The sequence below is a fragment of the Arvicola amphibius genome, chromosome X, assembly GCF_903992535.2.
Source record: "Arvicola amphibius chromosome X, mArvAmp1.2, whole genome shotgun sequence".
Taxonomy (NCBI): domain Eukaryota; kingdom Metazoa; phylum Chordata; class Mammalia; order Rodentia; family Cricetidae; genus Arvicola; species Arvicola amphibius.
Genome location: NC_052065.1, coordinates 111,790,699 through 111,809,829, shown reverse-complemented (window position 1 = coordinate 111,809,829; position 19,131 = coordinate 111,790,699). Strand labels below are relative to the sequence as shown.

The 19,131-nt window shown below is 44.0% G+C and overlaps 1 protein-coding gene across 1 annotated transcript; it reads left to right on the top strand.

Annotated features, from left to right (window-relative positions):
* The first annotated feature begins 15,743 nt into the window (after positions 1 to 15,743).
* On the top strand, positions 15,744 to 18,786 carry Zcchc12 (zinc finger CCHC-type containing 12). Its single transcript, XM_042054387.1, is given in 5 exon segments — positions 15,744 to 15,954; positions 16,314 to 16,373; positions 16,572 to 16,705; positions 17,099 to 17,837; positions 17,839 to 18,786. Coding segments are annotated over 2 exon segments (1,266 nt in total). The 5' UTR covers positions 15,744 to 15,954; positions 16,314 to 16,373; positions 16,572 to 16,705; positions 17,099 to 17,201; the 3' UTR covers positions 18,469 to 18,786.
* Positions 18,787 to 19,131: the final 345 nt, after the last annotated feature.

Genomic DNA, 19,131 nt, shown 5'->3' with positions numbered 1-19,131 from the left:
CCAGCCAAGGTTGTGACTAGCAAATATTTCTTAAAGCCGTCAGATGATTCTAGAGCATATTTCTTCGAAGCACAAAGCTGACTATGTATAATACACATTGTTTCCATAATAACTTGATTTGACATAGTATCTAAAACAGGGTCCATTTCGATTCGATTATAGCAAAATTTGGGAGATGAGCTTAAGTTTTTTATTTCTTTGGACAGTGCTGGGGATTGAACCCATGGCTTCACCCATGCCAAGCAAGTGTTCTACCACTAGACTACATCTCCAGCCATCTTATTTTTTTTATTTGCACAAAATAATGCATGCATGCACAAAACGTCTAAACTCATGGCTTATTATAGAGGATGCTGTGGTCTGTATTTGTGTTCCTCAAAGGTACATGTGGATTCATTCCTATCATGGTGTCATCAGGATGTGATGGAAGCATTTTAAGAGCTGGGGACTTATTGGAAGCCTCTGTGTTAATGAGGGTTACTTCAGAGTATGTCAAAGGAGGCAATAAATGGGACCCCAGCCCATTTCTCCTGTTCTCTTCCCAGCAAGGTGCTCCTACCATAATGTGCCACCATAAACCCAAAGTAATAGGGCCAGCTATTCGTGAACTGAAATTTCTTTCGTTTTTTACTAAAATATTTATTTATTTATTATGCATTCAATATTCTGTCTGTGTGTATGTCTGCAGGCCAGAAGAGGGCAGCAGACCTCATTTACAGATGGTTGTGAGCCACCATGTGGTTTCCGGGAATTGAACTCAGGACCTTTGAAGAGCAGGCAATGCTCTTAACCACTGAGCCATGTCTCCAGCCCCATGACCTGAAATTTCTATGAGCCAAAATAAGCCTTTTCTCTTCATAACTTATCTTAGGCATTTGTTATAATAACAGAAAGCCGACTAACACACGGCTCATAATGTAGAACCACGTATTCCTCTGCCTTACCCCTTTACCCCTGGTTTCTACTTTCAGAACAGAATCCAGGAATGTGTAACTTTACACAAAAGACATTTGTGAATGTGGTTAAGGCCACAGGCTTTAGAATAGAGAGGATTTTCCTGGGTTAAATGATTGAGTTTGGCCACATGAGAAGAGTGCTTATCTAGTGTGCATGAGTTCTGGGTTCAATCCCCAGTACAAGAAAATACTGTGGAAGCTTGAGCTCTCAGAAGTGAGAATTTGCTTTCCTGGAAGCAGAAGAGCAAGAGCATGTCAAAGTAAAAAAGACTCAAAGTTCTGTTGCCAGCTTGAGGATTTAAGGGTCCACGTTGAAAGGGTGGGATGGAACTAATTACTGCCAATAAATTGAGCAAGCCCGGAAGCAGCTTCTCCCCAAGAGCCCACATAGAAGAGTAAGACATGGCATATACCATGATTTGGGTCTTAGAGGACTCAGGAGAGAAAATTCAGCCATACAGTGTTGAACTTCTCACCAACAGAAGTGTGAGCTCATAAATTTATGTTGTTTTAAATAGCTTTAAAAACATTTTTAGTTCCTTCTTTTGTTATAGAGTATACTTACTGTGGAATAACACAGTAGCTAATGTTACTTCTCATTTTTAAATTTAGAGATTTATTATTTATTTCTGTTATGTAAGATAAGAAATTCGCATTTTTTTCTTGGATGCTAGAGATTGAACCCATGACTAAATGCTAGTTCTCTCTCTCTCTCTCTCTCTCTCTCTCTCTCTCTCTCTCTCTCTCTCTCTCTCACACACACACACACACACACACGCACACACACACACACACACTTTTCTGTCTTTCTCTGTTTCTCACACACATGCCCACACTTCTACAAGTATAAAAGTTTTAATGACAATATTCACTAGCTGTATTATATCATGTAAGTATTGCTCATAGTTGATGCATGCAGACTGCAACTCATATTTTTATTTTATTCTCAAAAACCCTCTTTTTTAAAATTTATTTTTCTCCGTACCATCAATTTTTCTGACAAAGCCATAAAATTCTACACAGTATTATCAAACACTAAGTAATTCATGCGTTCCATTTATTTTTCTTGGAGAATTCGCTCTTGGGAGTTTTCTCCCTTCTGATTCATTCTGGAACGGTTATTTTCTAGGCTTGTTACCAAGCTGTCATCCTGGGAATTCCTCTTCTGTATTAGCATCCATTCTGTAGACCCGAGGTTCTTTTGGTTTACCCTCTAGCCTTTCTGGACCACACCCTTTGCTAACTTCCTTAGAAAGATGTCCTCATCAGAGGTGATTTTTATTTGATTATTTTTCTAACGGTGTGCCCTTCCAGAGGTGATTTCAATAAAAACCTTTCTGTGTCTGATTATATCCTCACACATGATTAAGTTTCTGCTAGGTGAATAAGTCTTCATTGGAAACAATCTCCTCTCGGGATGTGGAATGCATTCTTCAAATTGAGCATATTCTTCCAATATGTTCTTGCTTCCAAAATAGAATCAGCCCTCCATGATTTCCATCATCCTGCATGTAATTGTTTTTCTCTTCAAGACTGTCTGTTGGTCCATAGTGTCTTATAATCTAATGATATGCCTCGGTGCAGAGCTTTCATTAGTAAGCTGGGATTTGGTGTGCACTGTTCAGTGTAAGAACTAGCTCTTCATTTGTTGCATATCGAGTTATAACTCACCTGTATCTCTGTTAGGATTCAGGCATCTGTACCGGCCTACCCTTGGGGTTCTGACGGGCTATATCCTCAGATGCAGCCACTAAGAGCACCTTCTGTGCATATTAGCTACATTCCCTTTTAAAAGGGCCCTGCCCCTCCCATCTCCTTCTCTTCTTCCCTCTGTTCTTTTCTCTCTCTGTCTCTCTCTGTCTCTGTCTCTCTCTCTGCTTCTCTGCCTCCCTCCCTCCCTCCCTCCCCTCCCTCTCCCTCTCCCTCTCCCTCTCTCTCTCTCTCTCTCTCCTCTCTCTCTCTCTCTCTGCCTCTCTCTTCTCTTCTATTGCTCCTATCCCCAGAGGTCTGTCTCCTCCCTCCCCTTCCATTTTTTATGTTCCCTTTCCTCTAATCAATACCCCTCCATGTAAATTCTGTTGCACGGCATCTTTCTCTCGCATGCTGCTTTTTGTAAAATTACAACCATCTCCTCTTCTATTGTCTGTGTCTCTAGAACACCTATTACTTAGCTATCGGTTGTACTGGACTGATTTCCTAACTTCTATATTTTTCTTACATTTTCCACTTATTTTTGGCCTTTGATTTTAGTTTCTGAGAAATTACCTTCATGCAGCTTGAACTTCAGTTCTTATCGGTAGAAGTTTACAATAGGTCCTACATTTTAGGATTGTAGCGAGGGTTCGAATGACACGTCGAGAGTGCTTAATATGGTGAGCTGCCATGAGCAATAGTTAGGAGCCAGTTCCTTGTCCCTTGGTACATGAACATGCCCATCTGAGTGGAACCCACATCTGGCTCTCACAGCACCATACTATAGTATTTTCTTCCTTTGTGGTACCAAATTTATAATGACAGTTTTCAATTGCACTGCTTTTGGAAAACTTGAATAGCATAAATCAAATTATCATTATTAACTCTCTTTCTAAAGACTCTTGAAATCAAAAGTTTTTTTTAAATTCTTTTCTTTCTTTCCACCTTCCCCCACCCCTGAGAAATAGATGTGAACTGGAAAACAGATGCCGAGTAGCTGGTCTTTGATTGAAAAAAAAAATTAGTTTGGGGGTGCAAATGCACTAATTTTTCAGGATGAGATGACAGTTTAAACTTTTAATATGTGAAAGTTGCCACATACTCTGTCATATAGCCAGTACCTGGGGTACCAAAGAAGCTAAGGAGCAGCTCATAAAGCTCACGACTCAGAGAAGACCTAGGTTTGGTACAAATGTGGTCCTCCCTGTATTTAGGAGCCAATTGAGACCAGAATTAAAATCAGAGAAGAAGAACATGCAAAATTTAGTCTGGCCACTTTATTCATTCATTCAAATGACGTGGGCACCAAGCAATCAGACTGGATTCCAGTTCCTGTTCCTTGGTATGCATGTTGCAGTCTTGGGTGTAGCAGCTTTTTATTGGGATGTGAATGTAGCCTAGTAATCAAGCTCCTGCCTCATGTGTATACATTCCTAGGTTCAATCCCCAGCATCACTCAGAGCCGATATTTCTTGCTTATTGTGTGTCAGATCTCTGCTCGGCACTGCATGCTGTTTGGCGTGGTTTCATTTCCTCTGAGATTCAATTTTCTCATCTGTGATAAGCAGAGTGGGAAACAGGAACCCCTACAGGTCCAGTAGTCACAGTAAACCAAATGATGAGTTTTGATTATTTTTAGGAAAGTAATGGAAGCAGCTAATGGAAAAATTGCAGATGACCCAAGAATCACAGGTTTTAAAATGTAGAGGAAGAGAAACACAAAACCATTTCTATGTGTTGTTGTTTGACATAAAAACTGAGATAAGGATGAATTCTACATGATTTCCCCATAATCCTGTCAGAGGCACTAGAGACAGGACAGAAATTGCTCTAATCCGAAGCTGAGTTTGAGCCTAGAGGGCTGGCTTGGTTGGTTGGTAAGGTGCTTGCCATGAAAGCATTGAGGACCTGAATTTGATTTCAGAATTCGTGAGCATAGGAGTTTGATCACAAGAATCCACAAAAAAAGCCTGGTGGCGGTGCACACTTATAATCTGAGTGCCGGGGAAGCAGAGCCAAGTGAATCCCTGGGGCTCACTGGCCATCCAGCCTAGCTTGGAGTGCACTAGGGCCAGTGAGAGGCTCTGTCTTAATGACAAGGTAGGCGACTGCCTAAGAACTGACATTCAAGGCCGTTCTTTGAACCCCACATGTATGTGCAACTCCCATGTTTCCTGTCACACAGAAATATACAGACAGATATGGTGGAATAAGGGACACATACAAAGCGCACTCCAGTCTCTATATACACATACTGACCCCCTTCGGTGCGCACGACTTTCTTTTAGCATTTTCTCTCCAGCTGCTGCCACTCCAAAGCCTCTTGCTGATTGGCTAACAGTGGATTGGTAAGTCTTGCTAGAGTTTATGTTCTACACTTCCCTTACTGCCTCTTTTCCTGCTCTTTCAGCATCTGCCTCCTCATAATGTATAACCTCAGTTAATTCCTGTATCAAAAAAGACAAAAGAAGATTGTGGGTTACCATTCTTGGATAAGATTCCTTTTATAAGCAGCCTCCCCAAACCCTGTTACCATTTTCATGGAGGATGTTTAAACATCTTTTCTTTGGGGAAAAAATGGAAATACATAAAAAACTAGAGATTTTATTACAATATATGACCACGTATTCATCACCCAGTGTCAATAATTATCAATTTGTTTTCTCTTGTATCCTGTTTGCCTTCATCTATTGTCTATTTCCCACAGAATGGAATAATTTGAGACAAATCCCAGCCATCATATACTGTCATCTGCCAATACTTCAATGCATATCTCTACAAAGTAACATTTTTTTATTAAAGAAAAACACACAACTTTAAAAAGCTTATTTCATCCGCAGTCTCAGATACTTGGCAGACTGAAGAGGGAGGATTGGTTGAACCCAGGAGTTTAGGATCAGCCTGGGCAACATAGACTTTTTTGCAAATTCTAAAGTCAATAGGCAAATAAAAATATGTATGTATACCTTCAGTACCATTGTAACACTGTTTAAAATAACAAAAAATACTGAACATTGACAAATATCAGGTTCGTGCTCACATTTCCTCAATTGTCTCATGACTGGTTTTCCTACAATTTTCTTAAATCAAGATCTAATGAAGCTCATGCTGGCTTAAAAAACTACTAATACTTTATGATTAAAAAGGCAAGAATTTGATGAAAAGAATTATTTGGCTTTCAAAAGCATACTATGTCAGCATCGAGTAATGAATATGACCCTCTTAGCACAAAGTCACTCCCTTTTGCCCTTCCAGCTTGTTTCGTTTCAGGAATTCTTCCCAAACACGGTAAGCCATCTGGAAGAGTAGGAAAGAAGTGAAAAAACAAAGCTTGGTTCTGAAATTTTAAAATGTGTACACACTAAAGACATAGTCTCAAAATAAACCAACCTGGGCTGTGGGTCTATCTCTGGCGCATGGGTTTAGTGTGTGTGAGAGACCCCGGGTTCTACCCCCAGCATCAAGACTCAAACCAAGACAAAATGACTCATCCGCACGAATGCCCACCCATACGCACAAATGCCAACTTTGGTATGTCCAGGGACTGCTTTGGCAAAGGAAGCAGAGAACACATCTGTTCTTATCATCACCCCATAGGGTAAGGATCAGCATAAGTAGTTGGACATGTGCTAGTGAAGGACAGCACACTTATGCATGAATTATCAAAGCCAAAGACTTTCAGCCTTTCAACACATATTTTTTGAAGTGTGCAGAAAAACTTGAAACCAAGTGGAAAAACGAGATCTAGGTTGGCAGGAATGACATATAGTTTATGTGTGCACAACTTCAGTCTGCTGCATTTCCACTTGATAATGAAGTTTGCAGTAAGTTGCTGCCTCAGATGCAGCTGAGAAATACTAATCAAAACCTGTGAATCAAAAGAGATGCAATCTAGATATAATATATATTACATTATATATATATATATATATATATATATATATATATATATATGAAAAACTACAGAGAGAATATCATGAATTAAAACTACAACCATGAAAAAGAGGGCCCAGGTAAGTGCTGTTTACAAATGTGGCTGCTGGGACCAGACAAAAGACCGAGAAAGTGGTCTTCGGGGAGGAGCTGGTTAAAATGCACCACGATGCACTAGAATCGTTTGAACAGATACATGAAAGGAAGTTATCGCTGGTTTTTAAAAGGAGGAGTTTGTGCAAGGGCCTGGGCCCTGTTGGCAGTGTAGACTGCGAAAGAAAGATGATGAAGGTGCACAGATAAAGTAGGAGATTTGAAAAGAGGTGACCCTCCCCCCCCAAAGTCACTCCCTTTTGCCCTTCCAACTTGTTCAACTTCAGGAATTCTTTCCAAACAATCTGCCTTGGCCCGCATTGTGGAGGAGGAGGCACAGATCTGAGATAGTTCAGAGATGGTGTCTTTGACTTCTAGTGCTGTGATAAAACACTCTAAAGCAAAGCAACTTGGGGAAGAAAGGGTTTATTTTTGCTTACATGTCCCCCTATCCCCCCTCACAGTCAACCGTGGAGTCGGAGCAGGAACCTGGATGCAGGAACTCGCACAGAGGCCCTATGGGTGTGTGCTGTTCCTGCTTTGCACCTCACTCTCATCCTGCCTTCTCACAGGACCCAGGATGACCAGCCCAGGGATGGCACTACCCACAATAGACTGGGCACTCCTACACCAATCCATTATTAAGAAGATGTACCACAGGCTTGCCCACAGGCCAATCTCATGGGGCTGTTTCCTCAACTGAGGTTCCTTCTTCCGAAATGACTCTCAACTTGTGCCAAGTTGACATAAAAAGGAGCCAGCACAGATGGTTTCTTCAGGACTTAATGCACAGGAGGTAGAGGGGCTCCAAATAATGGAGCAGGATCTGGAGGCACACACCTGGGATCCCAGCTCTCTGGAGGATGAGGCAGGAGGGCCACACATTAGAATCTGGGCTACATACTGAGGCGCTGTCTAAACAAGTGCAGATATAAAACCCACGGGCTTGAGTTGGGAAGTGGATGCAAACCCGAATTCTATTTCAGACGGTTGTGTTGTAGGGCCCTAGAGAGAATCATTTAGGCACGATTTTCCAGCACGGTTCAGGCACTCAGGGATGGTTGTGAGCAGAGCAACTTCAAAAGCCAAGGGCAAGCAGCCCGTGTTTTCTCTGGTGTGTGGAGTCCAGATGTAAGTGTGACTGTGTGGAGGGTGGAACAGAACAAGAGAGGTGAAGAAGAAGCCTAAAGGGAAAAAGAAGGGAATAGCAAGAGAGAGTGCTGGAATCTACGTGCTATGAAAGCAGAAGAGGGGACTATTTGAGGGGAGGAGGAGAAACAGCAAGGGGCAGAGAGAGGTATGAGAGCAAAGTATAATTACCTTATATGATTTAATATATACATATATGAAATGTCACAATGTATTCTATTGTTTTACATACAAACACATACATACATACATATTTACATACATACAAACACACACACACACACACACACACACATACATGGGGGAGGAGGGGCAGGGAGGCTGTTGAGTACTTGCTGCCAAGAAGGACAACTTGAGTTCCATTTCCAGGATCCACTGGATGGAATGAGAGGATCAACTCTCACAAGTTGTCCTCTGACGTCCACAGGCACCCCATGGCACCCATGTACTCCTCCCCAGGATAAACAAACAAATAAACGAATAAATATAACTGCTGGGGGGGGGGGCGCTCCTTCGGCCAAGAGCCTTTAACCTACTGACCACTTTGGGTGTGGTCACATGTACTATATATGCAGATGTAAAAGCATGCACGGCCCCTGGACTGCTGGATTCGGTTCCAGTTCCCCGCTCACACAGAGGACTTCTGCTCTGTGAGTCTACCCTTAAATAAAGAACCTTTATTATACTCCATCCTGAGCTAGTATGGACCGTATTTTTATTATAATCTGCAACACATACCATTGAGAAGAGAGGCTCTGGGAGCTACTCCCCAGAGTAATACCAAGGAGGTAACTACCCAGGAATTCCCTTTGCATGGCTTCTAGCTCAGGTTCAGGAAACCCCAAACCCAGCTTGCTGCACAGCCTGGGGAGGGAAGTGGGATAGTGCAGAGCTTAGCAGGCACTTGCTGCTCAAGAGTAGCACATTACTGCCACCTGGGGGCTGTGCCTCTAAACTGTGATGGCAGCTTTATGAAAACCTATTTGGAAAGGACATAATCGAGAGGACATGACCCCTCCTCCTCTCAAGAGCCTTTTATAGTACTCTTGACTCTTACTTTTAGCTCTTCAAATACTAGGATGATTTTATGTCTCAGTTATGTTTCCTTTCACGAACATCCTGTTGTGAAGTGGAAACTAGGTAGGCCTTTGTTCATTTGTTCATATTCATTCCTATATTCATTCAAGAAACTTTGGTTTAGTAGCTATAGTGTGCTGAGCTACCAGGGATACTTTAATGAGCAAAGCCACATGCATCCCTCAAGCAAGCTGTATTCAGTGTAACTGTAGAGGTGGTGTTGGAGGGAGGGCTTGAACAAGGGTCTTGCACCTGCCAGGAGCAATGCTCTACCACTGGCACGTCCGACCTCCAATCATTTTCAGTGCAGACGCTGTCATTAGGGGAAGTTGGATGATGCAGCAAGAGCAGGTCATGGGGAGTCTCACTGGTTACGGAGGAAAGCAAAAAGTTTTCAGAGATGGAGTTCTTAAACCAAAATGTGAAGGTTTGGTGGGAATTAGGCAGAAGCTAGCTGTTCTGAAGAATCCAAACAGCCCAAGTCCAGGTAAAGGAGAATCCATCTTTCTGAGTCTTCTGCCCTCTAAGATACAAGGCATTAGAGAGACTAACCCCTTCGCATGGGGAGTTCCTCCGAAGGTCTTCACTTCTGCATCGCCTTGTAAACTAAAATGGAAAGCGCATCTCTAAAAGAAGGATAACAAAATAAATAAAATAAAAATAGCAATTAGAACAACCACAGAAATTAGGAAACCATCTCCTGAAAGGACATCTTATATCTAGAAATTAGACTGCCCATTCAGAACAGGAGAAATGCAAATAAACAAACAAAGACGATGAACTCAAAACACTATGCTTTAATTCATTTATTATTTGAAAGAATAAAGCCATTTTTTTCTGTTTTTTCTTTCCAGAAATTTTACCTTATATCCTAGGCTGGCCTCAAATTTATGATCCCCTTGTCTCAGCTTTCCAAGTACTGGGATTACAAGCCTGCCTAACCATGTTTGTTTTGAAGTGGACCAGTTGATTGTTGTCCTGCATATTCATTTGAACAGCTTGAACACAGTTCCTTAAATCTTCTAACACATTAATTCTGGATAAAAATCAAAATACCAACATCTGCCTTTCAGATTCTTCACTAGTGAACAGATGAGAAGATTAGGCTCAGAGACTGGGAATGTAGCTCAGTGCTAGAGTGCTTCTCTCATATGCACATGACCCAGCAGCAGCAGAAAAAAAAATAATAGCTCCATCCATAGAGAGCATTTTTGCGTTACCACTTGAAAAACATTTCAATTAGAGTCTGGTGCACAGAAAGCACATAATATATATCACTCTTCTTACCCACTTATATAAGGAGCTAGGGAAATTTGCATCAGACTGATAGAACCATGAGGTTTTTCAATACAGTGTGTCATGACGAAGGTGACACTTCAGATGCTCACCCTGACATTAGAAATGGTTAGCAAAATGAGAAATGGAAGAATTGTGCTCCATAAATGCCTTACAAATTGCCTGGATTGTAGAATACCCACGCAAACACAAAGAAACTGTCTCTGTAGCCCATACATGTAAAAGATTCTCCCCTCCCCATCTCTCTAAGGTCTTGCTGTCTAGCCCAGGCTGACCTCAAATTCCCGATCATTTTACCCAAGACTTCTCAGTGCCAGGACTTCAGGTGTGCGCCACCACACACAGGAAATTATCTCGTCCCTGCCTCACTAAAACAGCGTCCCCTGTTTTTTAAATAAAAGCTAATGTATGCAGCAGTAGACAGCTTTAATTTTCTTGATCAATCTATCATATTTCTCATATGCTTGCCCATTAATCTTCCTTCTGCCCTGGAGAAGCAAACGGAACACCCCCTGCCCGTGACAGCTCAAATCGGAGGAAGGACTGGAGATCGCAATATCTCTCAGCTAAATTTCCTGGATTTGATCATCATCCTGGAGTCACCTACAAACATATCCCTTTACCTAGGAGGTATACAGACATGCCAAGAACTGAAGCAGCATGATATATGAAACTGATCTATGCACCGCTTTGAGTAAATCCTTGATATGAAAATAGGGAGACGGAGCGATAAATCTATCAGCTTGCTCAAAATTGATGAGGTTTGGACAGACACGTGGAGGTTCGTTGTTCTCATCTTGAAGCTCATCAGTAATTTTGAAATTAATTCCTAAGTCCAATGTTATAAAGACTCTGCCTGACTATGAGTTAAGACTACTTAACTGTTCTGTTTCTCTCACGGACTCACTTTTTCCTTGTCTTTCACTTCTTAACCAATATTGGCTGAGAGTGCTCCATGCCAGGGCCAGAGCTGAGCACTGTGGATATGTCCCAGAAGAAGCTCGTCTGTCTATGCTTGTGTCTCCTGGAACTACCTGTAGCATGAATTTCTAATTGATCTTAATAATAAAAACCCGGAGACATATATGAGGGGTTGAAAACGGAAAGATCAGAGAAACAGAGCATCTAGCCACTAGTTCTTACCTCTACCAATGCTCAATAGGCAAGATCCTGTCTCTACGAATCCTCAGACTGAATGTGGTGACTTCCTGTCTCCTCCTACCTTGTATTCCTCTCTCCACCCAGCCATATCCCTTCCTGTCTCCATCTCCCTAGTGTGGGGATTAAAGGTGTGTGACTCCCAAGTACTGGGATTAAAGGTGTGTGCCACCACTGCCTGGCCTCTATGGCTAACCAGTGGCTTAGCTCTTCACTCTGATCTTCAGGCAAGCTTTATTTGTTAGATTATAAATAAAATATCACCGCAGTTACCTGTGGACAATCCAATTATTCAAAAAATATTTTATGCTAATAAATGATACCCCTATGGAGGAAGAATGGATGTGAGGGGAGGTGGTTTGAGAGTGCTTAGCTGACATTTCCGGAACTGTCAAATGGCCCCCCAATCCACAGTTACAATAATACAAAGGGCAGCGAGCCAAAGAGACGAACACTCCTTTATGAAAAGCCTTTAGCGGAGAGGAAGGGCACGGAAGCCTGCACAAGCATTTAACAAGTTGTTCTGTCTGCTCTCTTAAATGTCACAGCGCTCTGGAAAGAGATTGCCTGGGTTTGAATGACAGCTGCTGTGTCCCAGAGATATTACTGCGAAGGAAGAAAGAGTAAACTTGGTGCCTTGGGGGAGGCTGGACTCAATCATCAGAAGTCCAGCCAATGCCTCCGACCCAGGGCCCCAGTTCCTGTCCTGCTACAGCACTTACCCTTCATCTGCCCTAGCTAAATGCACTGATAAACATTGTCATGGCAACCGCATGCTGCAGGGTTTCAGTCCTGAGAACAGAAACTCCAAAAAAAAAAAAATCATGCCAGTTTCTACCGTAGGATTTGCCTTACAATCTAGATTAGAAAAGCTGAGGAGTCGAGCCACTAACATGCCCCCCCCCTCAAAATAGCCATTTATTATGAAGATGGACTTTAAGGTCAAGTTAAGGATGAAATTATTAATCCTAATACCTAAAATGCAATAAGTGCTCCCACCCACTAACCCAGCTCACAGGCCCAAAGGAGGACATTTTTGTTATTTTCATTCCTTTGCATTTTATTACTTTCTATCCTTCTTAAATAGGATAGGTTATCCTTCTTTCCTGTTCCTCTCATTGCATCTGAGATGGATATTTGACACTTCTTTGGCCTGTTTTCACACGTTAAGACTTCCTCCACCTAAGCCCCCAGTGTTAACAGCTCTTTCCCAAGCTCTTGATTGCTGTTCTGTTGAAAAAACAATATTTGGAAATTCTACTATTATTCTTTGACTCACCAGTTATTTCTGAGTATGTGTCTTGATTTCCAATGATATACCAAGATTCCCCTGTTAGCTTTCTGTTATTAATCTAATTTGAAATTATTTACACTTTATGATCACAACTCATATCACCAAGTTGTGAGCCTTCCTTTTTGGCCTTCATAAATGGTCATGTTTTGTGAATGTTCTGTATGTGTGTCCCTGTACTGCTGGTCTACACGTGTTTGGTGCATTAGCTATAGCTTTAGCTATGAGTCCTGCATGTTCAAAGTTTTCAGTATCTCTGCTTCATAATCTGTCTATATTCCTTTTCACGTTTCCTAACCAAACCCATAGAAGGAACTGAACTGTGGCTGTAGTTGGGCAGTCGCTTGCTTGCTTAGCTTGTGCAGTGAGGCCTTGGCTTCAATCACCAGCACTAAAACAAGCAACCAATGGCCTAAGGATTGGCTGGATTTTTTTAAGATTTATTTATTTATTATGTATACAGTATTCTTAATATGCTGTCTGCATGTAGGCCTGCAGGACAGAAGAGGGCACTAGATCTCATTACAGAAGGTTGTGAGCCACCATGTGGTTGCTGGGAACTGAACTCAGGACCGTTGGAGGAGCAGGCAGTGCTCCTAACCACTGAGCCATCTCTTCAGCCCAATTGGCAGGATTTGTTGTTAATTTTCCAAAAATTTCCCCTATCTACCTGTTTGGAAATCTATATCCTTTTGCTATCCACATAATTACATGTTAATAGCCATATTCTGAATTATTCATTGTTACCTTATGAGACTGTGATGCCTATAAATGCCAAAGACATTTCTGATACAAGGTTCTTAAAAAAAAAACTTGAATTCTCTTTCTGCCCTTCTTGTTGACATCTTCATTTTATGAAAGCTTACTTTTAAAAAAAGAGCAGATTAGAGGTGTGAGAGCCAAAACTCTGCGGTTCGAGAGTGCTTCCTGCTGTTGCAGAGGACCTGAGTCTGATTTCCAGCAACCACAACTGCCGGTAACTCCAGCTCTCAGGGCTCCGACACCTCTGCCTTTTGAGGACACCCGCAATCATGTGCCTCACACACAGGTACACACATGCACATCATGTGACCCAGACCAGTTTAAAAAATGTATGCCTTAGAAAAATATGCAGCCTATAGTAATATTTCTACAGTCCTTCATAGTCTGCATTTCTGGTTCCTGACCAGTCTCTAGAGCTCTTAGGCCACGTCATGGTTCCTTAGTGGGACAAGGGCTCATAACTCCAGGATTCTGAGGGCTTACAGTATCAGGAATCGCTTCCAGCTGCTGTAGCTGCAACAGCAGCTGGGTGTCTGGGCCCAGAAGCCCAGGTTTTAGCAGCCCTTGGTGTTACCAGCTCAGTCTGGTATCTGTGACAAAGACCTTAAGTCGGCAATACAAGACCACCCGGGGAAACATTTATTAGACTTGATGCTGCCAAACCAGGAAAAGTACCCCAGAGAAAGGTCCGGGGTTACGCTGACAAAACAGAGAAGGCCTGATGCTATTGGTAGAAAAGGCACATGACACACCCTGCCTGAAGTATAATTCTAACCAACCACAGCCTTGCATATTCAAAGCTCTCAGTTCTACCATTCATGACATAGGCAATGACCGCAGGATCTGTTTAGGAAACTATTAAAAACTTTGTAGTATAGGCAATCACAGGGTATTTCCACTCCCCACCCCTGAAGTTAAAACAAATGCAGAGTGAAGTATTCTTGCTCACAGAAGGGATGCAAGCCCTCCGAATCCCTGCCAGCCGGTGTCTCGGGAGTTAAGCTGTGGTTACAGAGGCAGGAGAAGTGACTTTCCCCCCAAGTACCTTATGGCCTGCAGCATCCTTGCAACTGGAGTGAGGTTTCCACGGACGGCCATGGCTGTTCAAAGTAGATGAATTGCCTTGGTGTAGGCTGGCTGTTGTCAAAGGGACCAGTTGGCTGAGAGCTCCCTCATTAAGGCAGACAGGTAGAAGGGAAGGATCTGACAATTGTCATCCCAGGGAACTGATAGCTGCACCAAGCAAACTTTAAAAGATGCTTATTGATACAGATCAAAGAATATTAACATTTCTGTAGTAATATCGCAAGCAATGTTTAACTGCGACATCGTAGCCCATTGGCCCTGTAATAGCGATAATTGGGAGGGCTGAGATAGGAGGATTGTTTCTAGTTTCAGATCAGCCTGGGCTCTGATGGAAGTTCCAGACCAGCCTGGGATATAGTATGAGGAAGACCCTGTCTCAAAACAACAACAACGGCAAAGCAAACAAACAAAATAAAAATAAAACGATAACTAACTCTAACCACGTGCCCTTAGGGAGAGCTGGGCCCTTCTGATAATTTAAACCTTAGAATCAGCTACATCATGGGTTAAAATTATAAAACACAAAAGCATGCCCCACGCTTCTAAGTAAACCACAATCCCCAGAGACTGGATCCAAGAATCTGCCTGAGTTTCTATCAAGATCCAAAGCAATGTTTTGTTTTGTTTCCCATATACATTGAACCAGGGTCTCATGTACATCGCAGGCTGGGCTTAAATTCCTGATCCTCCTAGCTCCCCCCCCCCCACCCAAGTGCGGCAATAGCAAGCACTAACCACCACAGGTAGCTTCAAAACAGCTCTTTCAACAGGGTCTTATGTAGCTCAGACTGGCCTCGAATTTCTGGCTCGCTTGCCCCTCCCTCCCTAGAGAGCTGGACTACAGATGTACGTCACCCTACACAACTCCCCAAGCAATTCTGAGGCAGCCAGCTAAGGAACCTCATACCAACCCCCTTTTAATGTTTACCTGATTTGGGTTCTACCTTGTCATACATACACATCTGGCCTCAAGACACAATACTGAGCCAAGGGAGAAAGGAAGAGGCAGAAGGCAAGGGTGGAGGGAGTCACAAACTCTGGGGTACAATGCAAATTGGCTCTCTAAACTAGCCCGGCAGCACTGGCTGCCTAGGCCTGTTGCGTCTTTTCTCCTCTCTTCTCCCCCGCCCCCGCTCCCTCCCCGCCCCGCCCCACCAGCCCGACCCTTGGGCTAAGAACCGCCCCCACATTCCACTGATTGGCTCTGTTGGCCCGCTCGTCACACTCTTTTGTGTGTCGGTAGGCAGCTGATAAAAGCGCTGCAGCGGACCTCGGAACTGCGCCACTTGAATCCGGTTACCTCTGGGTAGGTGGCTGGGTGAAGCTGCTCTTTCTGGTAGCTTCGGGTCGCTTAGCGGCTCTGGAAGCGCCAGCCCTTTTTTCCTGCAGGGTAACCCGACTGAAAGGCCGATTCCGCAGCTGAAGACGTTGCAACAGCTGCTGGCCAGCAGCAGATCGCAGGTAAAAAAAAAAAAAAACCGGGGTGTTGGGGGGGGGGTACGCGAGTCCTTAGTAAGGAGGTGGGAGAAAGGGGGGCGGGGAAGCCCGCGGGTCCTAGGTGGCTCCTGCCTTGGAGAATCAGCAATTGCGAAGCCTGGGAAGGTGCATTTGCATGGCCTGAGTGCTTTGGGAGACACCTGGATAGTATGGACACTTGGTAGGATTTGTCTGGCTGGGGAAGGGCGTTGAGGGAAGAGGGCCACCTGGAAGATGAGGGGGGGGAGGAATTATGTTTGCCTCGAACCCCTTATTCATCTCCTCTAATTTCCCTGGCACTGTGGGGGTGGGTGGTGTCCAATTCATGTTCCCTTTCTCAGTAGCAGCTCATCAAAGCAGAAATCTGACTTGAATTCGGTGGGCAGCTGTATTGTTAGAGCTGGGTAGGCTAATGGTGTCTTGGGGTGCAATGCATGTCTGGGGAGGGGGTATCGTTTTAGATTGTATTCAGAAATGGGAGAGGGAATTTTCTGCCTGGTGATAGCAGAAGGGGGCGGGAGAAGAGGGAGGGGGAGGGTGCATCTGGATGACGATGACGATGGAGTCTGTTTCTGACACTTCCCTTCTCTGATGTGGCGCAGTCTTGATGTCCTGAGCTCCAGGATCTCTGAGCCCCTGTGGACCGAGATCTACCGTACGCTGGAGGCCAGCTTTCTCCTGGAAGGACACAGGTTGCAGAGGCCGGAAATACAGACTCACTCCAGTGTCCTAGCTAGTATGTAAGCATCTGAGAAATCACGGGGTGGAGGGTGGGAGTAATGGTTTGGGAGCTTTGAGAGGGGCAGTGTGGTTAAGATCATGAGATCTCATTTTAACCCCTGTGAATTTGCTTTATTTTGAGAGCCCAACCTCAGTTCCACACACCGTTAAATCTAGAGTTGAAGCAACAGTTGCCCTCCCTCTTCCAGGACTGGCAGGAGGGTACGGATGACGTGACTGTAAAAAGCACTCCGTCAGTACAGAAAAATCAGCTAGCTCCAGGGCTCTGCAATTGGTCTCCTCCCCAGTATTTTAAGGACAGTGGAGATATATATGGGCTATTGAGGTACGATAATTACAACTATAGCCTGTTCCTTTATTAATCCCACTCTCATTTTATTTCTTGCAGCCCCCTACTGAGATTGGAGACTGCTGCGTGACTGAAGATAAAGCGATTTTTCTAAAACGCCCTGTGCATCACATATTAAGATATCCTATCGCCGTTGTCAGGCATGACTAGCATCCTTGCTCGTTTGGGTCACATCCGGGGGCAGAACCCACCCTTGCCCCCTTGGGCTCATTCCATGCTTAGGTCCCTGGGCAGGAGTATCGGTCCGTTAATGGCCAGCATGGCAGAGAGAAACATGAGGTTTTTCTCTGGGAGGGCAGAGCTAGCCCAGGGAGAAGAAACCTTTGAAAACTGGCTGAGCCAAGTCACTGGGGTCCTGCCTGATTGGCATATGTCTGAGGAGGAGAAGGTCGGGCGCCTAATGAAAACCCTTATGGGCCCTGCTCGTGAGGTCATGCGTTTACTTCATGATGGCCCAATCCCAGCCTAACTTGTGGTAGAATTTTTGGCAGGCGATGAAAACTGGTCTTTGGGACAGACTGAGAGCAGTGTGAGGCAGGCCGGCTATGGTAAATGTTTAAACACTGTTTCAAGACACTTGGAGAGAAACCATCCATGTTTATGATACCGTTGGGAGGCGGGCAGATTGCAGAAGTGCTATCCCAAGGCAGGGGTCTTTGCTGAGGCGGAGGGGCATAACAGAAGCACGGGAAGGCGTGCAAGGCGCAGGCTCCTGGTAGAGGGCTGAGCTCAGTAGTGACCGCTTCGACGCAGGCTTAAGGGGCTTCTCAGGATCTATGGCAAATGAGCCAGAGGAGCGCGTCCCCGAGTTCCTGGAGCTAATATCAGGGATGATAAGGGAGGAGGAGGAATGGGAGGACACTTTAATTAAACAGAAGTGCGGCCCACGAAAGATCGAAGTACAGGTGTTGGAGTAGGGCTACCCAGTGCCACAGTGGTCATTTCAGGCCCGGCCCCATCCGAATACTGATCAACAATAATGACTCGCAATGTGATAGGAGATAGAAGACTCTCAGGATGATTCAGATGAGGATGTGATCTTGGTGGAGCCCGAGGACCCACCACTGCCGTCCTCAAGTGCCGCCCCCTTCGTAGGCAGGGCTATATCCGAGGACCAAGTGCTGGTCATTGAGTCCCCCGACATTTCTGAGATTCAGTCTCCTTCCACCAGCAGTGGTTCTGGGCGTCCGAACAATAGTTTTGTGGAGCTGCGTAGAACCAGGAAGCGAAAACACGCACTTCACTGCTCCATTTGTGGCGAGGAGGGCCACACCAGAGAAACGTGTGAGGCCCAAAGAGCCCAGGTTTATGAGAATCTGGTCTTCAACCTGCAGGAGGTGGCACACAATGGGGAACAGAGGCCAAGAGAGGCCATTTTAGGACCCTTTTTCTTCTATGAACCACAGTAAGATGCTCTCCTCCAGCCTCGAATTAACCCTTACCTGTATTCAGAGTTCAATGATGGAAAAGTTGGGGGGGGGACAGACTTCTAAATACATGAAGAAATCCACAAAGTGGCTTTCTTTTGGGGGTGGAGAGAAGGATCTTCAACACCAGGACAGGTAGAGAGAAATGGGCCTGATCTATGTATGGGTCGTGTTCCCTTTCCCCACTGCCTGAATCTACTTTCTGTGTGCACGATCCCCTTGGTGAACTTATTCGTCTCTTTGTGAAAATGCTATTGTCCTCTGCTCAAATCGTCAAGTAAGAAAGAAAAGCTATTTAACAACCTAAACTTACCCATAACTCTGCTACCGCTGTGTAACAATTGTCAGCCCTGTTGGTGACTATCCTGCTAGATACTTCTCTGTACCTCTATATTCCTAGATAGATATGTGCATAGACAAAAGTGATCAGAATAGAAGTGTTGTTCTATATGCTGTATTTTTTCACACAAAGTGTATGTTGTGTGGCCTTCTTTGTCAATAAATATATACATTGTGTCAGCATCTACTTTAATGTCTCTGGCGGTATTATTTTAGGAAGCCAAGGAAAAAAGGAAAAATATAGTGAGAAGGTATACAAGGGCGGAATCATAGTCTGAAGTGTTCTGTTCTAATAAACTTTTGACT